The sequence below is a fragment of the Micromys minutus genome (assembly GCF_963924665.1).
Source record: "Micromys minutus genome assembly, chromosome: 33".
NCBI classification, from domain to species: domain Eukaryota; kingdom Metazoa; phylum Chordata; class Mammalia; order Rodentia; family Muridae; genus Micromys; species Micromys minutus.
This window is the reverse complement of record NC_137968.1, coordinates 8,979,775-8,988,896: the sequence shown is the minus strand read 5'-3', so window position 1 is coordinate 8,988,896 and position 9,122 is coordinate 8,979,775. Positions and strand designations below refer to the sequence as shown.

General features: G+C 40.9%; 1 protein-coding gene across 1 annotated transcript in view; it reads left to right on the top strand.

The window, feature by feature from the left end:
* Positions 1 to 12: 12 nt before the first annotated feature.
* EIF3E (eukaryotic translation initiation factor 3 subunit E) overlaps positions 13 to 9,122 on the top strand; it is a 30,033-nt gene continuing 20,923 nt past the window's right edge. Inside the window, exons 1-4 of the mRNA XM_080909484.1 lie at positions 13 to 132; positions 4,261 to 4,375; positions 6,762 to 6,879; positions 8,584 to 8,626. Of these exons, the coding sequence (XP_080765610.1) occupies positions 43 to 132; positions 4,261 to 4,375; positions 6,762 to 6,879; positions 8,584 to 8,626 (366 nt within the window). The 5' untranslated portion in view covers positions 13 to 42. The remainder of the gene's footprint in view (positions 133 to 4,260; positions 4,376 to 6,761; positions 6,880 to 8,583; positions 8,627 to 9,122) is intronic.

The following is a 9,122-nucleotide window of genomic DNA, read 5'->3' as shown; positions in this document are numbered from 1 at the left end:
AATAAAGTTTTAGCGAACAGGCGCTCCTTTCCCCCCGGCAAGATGGCGGAGTACGACTTGACTACTCGCATCGCGCACTTTCTGGATCGGCACCTGGTCTTTCCGCTCCTCGAGTTTCTCTCTGTGAAAGAGGTGAGGAAGCTCTGGGGAAGGAGGGCGGCGTAGCGACGAGAGAGTCGCCGGGAGAAGCTGGGAGGCGGCGGCCGGGCCTACACACGTGCGAGCCGGAAGCCGGCTTGGGCCGCCCTGACACCGGGCTCGGCCTGGGACCGCAACTTCCCGCGTGCTCCTGTGCGGTTGGGATGGTCGGGACGGCGGGGCTCTGCTGTGCCTCCGGAGGGGTGAGGTGACAGCGCGGAGCTCTGGCGATGCCGAGGTCTTTGCTTCCTGACCTGAGGTGCAGGATCCTGGGGGCGGCCATGTCCGTACTCGCCCGAAGCTGCCGTGGCTGTGCAGGAGGAGCTTTGGGCTCGCCACGGGTGCTGTTGGAAGTTTCATTTCTGTGTAGCGTTACGTTGTCGGATGAGGGTGAAGGCCCACAGTCCCAGGAGCTGCAGTGGAAACTTTTTCTAGGGTTGATGTTTAGACTTAACGTAGTATGATCCAGTCAGTGTTCTATGAGCTGTGCTCAGTCAGTATGTAGTTTGGGGACTTACTACGTTTCAGCCCTAAATTTAAGACTTTGGGGGTACTGAAAAGAAGTATTGGATTACTGAGCCTAACTACATATTGACTTTATAGAGAAATTGGTGCATTTTACTAATTACAGTAAGTAAAATGTAAGGCTAGAATTTTGTCTAAAAGACTTAATGAATTCTGTTTTCTGGACCGAGGTTTTAACATAGGGAACTGTAGATTCAGGGGACAGATAATTTTTGTGTTCATTGGCAGTTTTCTAAAACGTCTGGTAAAACTTTGGATGACACATATAAGCTTCCAGATAGCCGTGGTTTATATGACAGGTATAATCTTTATGTCCGTACTAAACTTTCTAAACAAGCATATTGTCACTAGGAAACAGCAAAGTAAAATTTCAGTAAATTCTGAAGAATGTCTTGACAGGGGAGACTTAAGTTTGATGGATGTATTCATTTTGCATTGGATTTTTTAGAGATTAAATATTCTGCCTGACTTTTCATTTTTTTGGGTAAATCGGGGTTCTTTAACAAAGGTACACGAGAAATAGATAAATTGAAATCCTTTGCCTGGCTAGTGTAGCAGTGATATTTGAATCTGCCTGAACTTCATATTCTTGTGTGTGTTGGTTTTTTTTTTTTTTTTTTTTTTTTTAATACATTCATGATTTTAAGGCAAGGAGTTTAAGGAGGAATCTCTGTGTAGATTGTTTATTTGTGGGTAGGGCTATAACTGAGACTCAGTGGAAACATCTAAGATTGCTTTAATACTTCATGAGGAAGACAGTTCCTAAATCTTGAGACACAGAATTGTGAAAAATCCAAACTAAAACTCCCAACATCCTCCTTTTTTAGCATGATATGTCTGTAAGGTAAAAGTGGTACATGACAGACAATTACTGACCAAGTACTGTTAAAATTCAAGAATTTCTGTTATCTTTAGTGGGCAAAAAGGACCTTGAGAAAGATTGAGTCCTAAAAGCTAAGTAATTAGGACGGAGGCATGATGTTTGCCAAACTTGCTCATTTGAAGTATGCTGGAGGATATAAGTTCCGGGAGAGAGAAACCACTGGTTTCTAATCTAGGTTCTCCATATGGGTCTCAGCATTTGAAATAGTTCTGCATAAAGGCTTTTGATATTCATCGAATAGTTAAATGAATTATGTGAAGTGTTAGGTTAGATAGTGCCAAGATAGGAACACTGGGTTTTGACTTTGGACATGGGTTAGGATCCTTGCCCTGTCTTAATTCCTCTGCACTCCAGAAGGTCTGTTTTATTTTGTTTTGTTTTTCTATTTTAACCAGCTTCTCGCTCATTCTAACTGGCAGTGTAAGCTCTGTTCCTATGGTAGATTTGTTTGACTTTGTGGGGGTTGTTTTTCTTTGGAGATAAGATCTTTCTTGTTGGGTAGCCCAGGAGGGCTTTGAGCTCCTTACCAGCCCGCCAGTTTGCCACGGGCTGAATGTACAAAAATATATCACCATGCCCACCTTTCCCCTTCATATAAATGAAATTCGCCATCAGAAATGTATGCTTGCTTAAAGGTAAGGATTGAATCCCAATCCTTTCATGTGACGGACAGGCTGTCTACCACTGTGATCTGTTTTTAGACACACCTTCCCCGTGTAGCCCTAGCTGGTCTAGAACTCCCAACTCTAGCAGTTCTCCCAAGTGTTGGAATTATTAAGTATATTCCAGTGCCCTGGCTTCATGAAGTAATTCCTGTGTCATCTTTCCCTCAAGCATTGCTGTGTGAAAGTCACCCACCTTATGACAGTAGTTAGGAATTTTCAGTGCTGATGGTTAATTTGCTGTATTATATCAATTTGTTCATCAATTCTAGTATTAACTGTACTGTAGACATTTTTAGGAATATATTGTAAATAGATGTACTTCTTTTTTTTGATATTTTATAAACTTGGTGAGTCAAACATGTATAACTTCAGGAGATAAAAACATTTTTTCTTAAGTGACTATTCTTGCCAGTAGGATTTGGATATGCCATTTAGCCTGCATTCACATTAACACTGATACTCTCAGGTTTTTGCTTTGTTCAAATTTTATCATAGTTTTTATGTGCACTTCATTTTGATTAATGGAGTTGAGGTCTTATGTCTTTTGTTCATTGGATTATCTTGTTTCGTTAGTGACTATTATGACGGTTCAGCCATTTCAGTGGATTGATTGCCCTTTGGTACTGTTTTGTTGGAGTTTTGTATATAATTTGGAGCATTGACTTTTGATTCTATTATATAGTTATGGATTCTTTCTAGATCTTTCCTTTGCAAGATTAAACTCAGAACATGAGTCCTTTTTGTAACTGTGTCATATTTTTATTTTAGGCTATGAAAACAAAGTTAGGTAAACAAACAACAGAAAACCTCAAAATAGGTTCAAATGATGTATATTCATCTTTTCCAGGAAAGGAGAAGATAGGCCCTACCATAAAGAAAAGATTTAATTAATGGAGATTAATTTTCAGAGTGCATTAAATACTGTCAATTAACGTCTGAAGAGAACATAGAGTTTGTTCACCTTGCTATAAGCATAAGTTGACTTTTGTTATATCATTGAAAATGTAAAAATGCCTTAATCTCAGGTTTTAAGTTTGATCTTACTGGAAATTCTTAACCACAATTCAGAACACGAGTCTTATTTGGCTAAGTATCTCTCAGATTCCTTACATATATTCTCAGTAGCCTTCATGTTTTTGTGAGTCTGTATGTATAATTTATTCCTCGTGAGTTAATATGTGTTTACAGAAACCTTTGCAAAGCCAAAATTTGTCATGAGGTTGATGATGCTAGTTTAATTTTAGAGGTACAGATGGAGAAGCATATAAATGCTTGCAGCTCTTAAGTGAGAAAATGTAGAGAGGTAAAGGAGTGGCGACATCAAGGAGTGGTGGGTAGCCATCTTGGGGATGCCAGGGATGGTAAGCAGGTAAATATTTAAGAGCCTACTCCTAATTACCTGGGTGTGGCCAAGAAGCAAGGACACATGGTTTGCAGTGGAGAAGCTGTGGATACTCTTGTGTATTGTGTAACTTTCCTAGAAGGAATAAAAGATTGCTTGATAAAACAGTAATTGAGATCAGAAGTAAATGGGAATAATAAATTTTTGGGTAGACAGGACATTTTGTGTAAGTTGGGTGCTTCCTCTGTTGGTTGCTTTTCTTTTTACAAAATGTTTAGTGTGTCTTTCTGTCTGAGTGTGTCTGTATATGGAAAAACTCACACAGGTGTTACTGGTGGTGAATCCATGGCTTTATATGCACTAAGCCAGGGTCCTACTGCTAACCTGTATGTCTAGCCCTATGATGCTCTTTTAAGTAAAAAATTGGGGTGCTCTGGGGACTCTAGGGTGCACTGGCTACCACAGCACACATGTGTGGAGGTCAGAACAAAGGATAACTTTGAAGTCATTTCTTTTCATCTCTGTGTGATACTCAGGGATTGAAAACTGCTCTCCTGACTTACTTGCTCAGCAAGTTCTGTACCTGCTGAACCAATTCACCAGCCCACACACAGACACATTTTCAAAATAGTTTCATGAAGTATGATTTCTTAATAAACTGAAGAACTTAAATATACTTGTTAAAAAGTAGGTTTTTTTCCTTGCAGATTTATAATGAAAAAGAGTTATTACAAGGAAAATTGGATCTTCTTAGTGACACCAATATGGTGGACTTCGCTATGGATGTTTACAAAAACCTTTATTCTGATGACATCCCCCATGGTAAGTTTTATGGTTGGAACTAAACCCTGGTAATAGCTGAGAACGTGTGTTTCATGATACATGAAAGAGCAATAGCCTAAAGGTTTAATGATTGTGTTCCTAAAGGTGTTTGGGGAAAAGGCATAGGGAGGTTACACGGATGCTAAAGGGCAGCGTCTCCTGTGAAAGATGTGAATCTACTTTAAACACGTTGATCAAATGCCTTCAGATCATAGTGTATGCGGTCAGTTGTACTCTGTGTGAAGGTTGCACTAAGCTCTAGCAAAGTTGCGTTCTGTAGGCTGTCGGCGTATGGTTTTCTGATGCTGCTGCAGATTTTGGTCTTGATGAGACTTCTCAAGGTGTGATCTCTAAGGCTAGCTTGGGAGAATTCTTAGAAACTCGGATTTTACACACAGTCCAGAAGTGTTTGATGAAAACTTGCTGAGGCCCTTCATAAAGTTGGGGAACTATTAGGAGAGTGTTTTCCAAACTGTTCTTTTAGTACCGTAGATAATTCTTGACAGTGGGAAGAACAGAAAAGGTTCCTGAAATATTATGGTCTGGGTGTGGTGGTATGCACCTAATCCTAGCACCCTAGAGGCATAGGCACATGGTTTTCTGTGAGTTTGAAGGTAGCCTGGTCTACACAGCAAGTTGCAAACCTGCCACAATTATGTAGTACTATTCCTCAAAAAATACTATAGCTGCCCCCACCTCCCTCTGTGTGGAGCACTCTGACTACAGCAGAGTGCTCTTTGTTTAAAATTGCCGTGTTTCAGAGTTTGATAACAGGGTCCACCCACTAACCCCCCCTTTTGGACATGAACTTGAAAGATTTATTTTTTGTTTTTGATTATTAACATATGTCTTAAGCACAGAGGTTTATAGAGAAATGTGTATGGAAAGAGAAGGGCAGCCTATGTTGTGCCAGAGGTAGCTCATAGAGTAAAGCATTTGCTGCAAATGCCTGAATTTGCTCCCTGGAGCCTACAGTAGAAAAGAGAACCAACCCTGTCTGCTCACACAGATCATCCCCGTCATTCACACAGAAAGAACTATATTTGGAATAAAATTTGGAATAAAGACAGTATCCTTGTGTGGAGAAGGAAGCACTTCGTTGGGATAAAGTGCTACATAGTGCAGACATTGTTAAAGTCAGTACAGCCTTTGTGATTTGTAGACAGCAGCTACATAACCTTAGCTTGTGGTGCAAGGGTTTTTCCTGTATCTTCATACTTTTCTTATGCGTATGAACATTGCTGTGTGTGTGTGTGTGTGTGTGTGTGTGTGTGTGTGTGTGTGTGTGTGTTGCCCTACAAGGTAGGAAGAGGACTGTTGTAATCTCTCCAAACCGAATAAGCCTGTCCAGTGAAAACGCAGCTCAGTTAATATGAATACAAGCTGCGAACCTAGATAGGGCAGTTCTACCACTACACTCCCCTGCCCCAGCTATGGTCCCTTATCAGTTTCGGTTTCTCCAGGCCTTCTTCCTCCCTCCCTCACCTCCCTCTACACGCTTCTCCTCTTCAACCTTCTCTCTCCACCTTCCCTTCCCTGGCCCAGTCATTGGCTCTCACCTTTATTTTACAAATTGAAATGGGAAGAAGGTTCTGTTGAAGTCCCTGGAGTAGCGGACAGCCCTTGGGGAAGTGGAGTTACCATCAAAATACAAATGGCTGTAGACAGTTCCCAACAGAGGGCTTTACCTCCCTGCAGCTGAACTTAGTGTGTGTTGCTCTAGGTGCTGGGAATTAGAGTAAGCCCCCGTGTAAGAGTAACCAGTGCTTTTAACTGCTGAGCCTTCTCCAGTGTCCTTGGCTATTCTTCTCAGCTTCCTAAGTAGCTAGAAGTATAAGTGCATGCCACCACAAGGACAATGGCTTCCTCACTGACAATTAAACCTGAGATACTTTGCAAATAGATTATGTGTGGGTTCTATCTTTATTTTTGCTGTGGTGTAATAAACAGGATCTGTGGGATTGGTTTGTGAAATTACAGTTTGTTTATAGTTTAAAAAAAATCCTTGACTAGATTAAAATATGTAAACCCCTTAGTGTAATGACTGTTAAAATTCTGGGGTAGTAGTAAGTCAGTAATTAAGTCAGAACAAGTAGGATACTTGAAATCCTAGAAAGCCGGATCACAAGTGACATTTCCTGCCTGCTTTCAGTACCACCCACCCCTGCTCTTCTTAGTATGTCCAGTTTTCCTCTCCACAGCAGGTGCTTGGGTCCCTTTTATGGAAATTGTGAATGTGAGGAAGCTGTTGAGCTGGTGGTTCCCGGCATGTGAATTGCAAGTGTGAGGAATGAGTAAGGGCGTGTACTTTGAATTAATGGAAACTTCTCTAGACAGTCTCATGGAATCTGTGGTTTAACTTTCTAGTGCTCATGTTTTTCATTAGCTTTGAGAGAGAAAAGAACCACAGTTGTTGCGCAGCTGAAACAGCTCCAGGCAGAAACAGAACCAATTGTGAAGATGTTTGAAGATCCAGAAACTACACGGCAGATGCAGTCAACCAGGTATCCTGCTAATTTCAAGTCTAGTTCTCCTTGCTGGGCTAATAATGTAATAGTGAAGTTCATGTCCTAGAGTAAAATTCATGACATCAGGTGAGGGTGATGGCTTCGTTCATTTCTTCTCACCTTTACCCCCTAACGATGAATGTTAATACTTTTTTATGTGTATGAGTGTTTTGTTTATGCACATGCATATAAGTATTTTACTTGGCGCTCAGAAGACAGGGTCAGATCCTTTGGTCCTGGAGATACAAGTAGTTGTGAACTACCAAATAGGTTAGGATGTGGAAGTGGGAACTGGAGTGATGCCTTAGCACTGAAGACTGTTCACTGCTGCAGAGGGCTAGAGTTTAGTTTCCAGTCCAGTTCAGGTGACTCACCAAGGTCCAGCTCTAGGGCCCTGTGCCTCTGGCCTCTAGGCACCTGCAGCAGTGTACACAGTGCCCACACTGGCACAGAACTAAAGACAGTAAAATTAGATCTTAAAAGGGAGTGCCTTTCACGAGGTAACACGCGCTTGTTTGTCAACCTGCCTCCAGCCAGACGGTTTGGAAAAGGGGAACTTGAGGGATTGCTCCCATCGGATTGACCTGTAGGCAAGTTTGTGAGGACTGAGCCTGAGTAGGAGAGGCAGCGTCAGCCCTGGGTGGGCTGTCCTGAGTTGTGTAAGACAGCAAACTGAATAGGCATCAGGAGCAAGCCAGTGGCATTTTTCAGTGGCCTTTGCATCAGCTTGGGCCTGCCCTGATTTAGCATTAGTATTTAGATTTAGTATTAGTAATTTAACGTGTGAGGCCACTACATATTCCCACATGGAGAAGCCTGTGTTAGTCATGGTTCTCTAGAGTCACAGAACGTATGGTAGTCTCTGTATATAGTAAGGGAATTTGTTGGTGACTTAAGTCTGTAGTCCAACTCCCCAACTGTGGTCAGCAGCAGCTGTGAGTGGAAGTCCAAGGATCTAGTAGATGCTCAGTCCCACAGGGCAGGCGGGTGAAGAGAACAAGCCTTCCTTCTTCCAATGTCCTAACATAGTCTCCAACGGAAGGTGTGTCCAGATTAAAGGTGTGTTCAGCCACAGCTGGGTTTGGGACTTGCTTTGTCCCAGATGACCTTGATCAAATGACAGAGAGATCTGGCCTCAGTGTTCTAAGACTCAAAGCCTCTGTGCTTCAAGATCAGGATCACAGGTGAGCCTCCCAATTCTGGATTGTGGCTCATTCCAGATATAGTCAAGCTGATGATAACCAGGAATAGCCACTACAAAGCCTAAGAAACCCCTTTTCTTTTGAGAATAAAGATAAGCGTCTTGACTTCTTAGTCTTTCTCCCTTAGTATTCTTGATACATTTGTCTCTTACTAGTTTGTTAGGATCTTGAGTTAATGCAAAACTAACTTAAGAAAGTTAAGTTGGGCTTTTTGGTAGCTTGGTATGGTTCCTAATTGTATGGAGTTTGAAAACATTGTGACATAGGCCATCTTCTAAGTTTGCTCTTCAGTCAGAGCTTAGAAAGAAACTTACAAGTTGGTATTTATAAATCCTTATATCAAAATTTGACATGTGATATTTGTTTTATTCTAAAAGTTACTTCTTCTTAAGTATTAAGAAATGTAAAGTGATTTAGGATGATAACTTAGAAGATAGAGCTGCACGTTTTGTGTTCTACAATGAATTAAACATAATACCACTACGTTTCTCTTATTAAGGGATGGGCGGATGTTATTTGACTACCTGGCAGACAAGCATGGGGTAAGTTTTTTGTTATTTTTTTTTAATATTATTATGTTCTTAAAAGTTCATTAGAGACTAATGCTGTGTAAAAGTAATTTGGCTTAAGAATATAATTCTTAGATTAACTCAACCAAATACAAATGGTATATTTTTAATGTAGTTTCTTAAAAAAAAACTCAAAAGTGATAGTTTTTAATCATCTTTTGATAATAACTCCTCACAGTGCATGTCTTTTGTGAATTATATGATGGTAACTCATATTAGTGTTTCTTCTTCTTGAGATCAGGATAGTGTTTTGTAGGCCAGACTGTCTGCAAATTTCTGGTGCTCTCCTGCCTGTTTTCTGGTTCTAAGATTGCATGCATGTGTCTAACTCAGGATTTTCTTTCCTTGTGGTCTTTACTCATAAATGAGTGAAGGCGAAGTTAGAGTTGAGTTAAACAATTTCTTCTTACAGTAGAGAAAAATGCTACCTTAGGGAATGCAGTAGCTCTTGACATTTTCATGTCCTTCA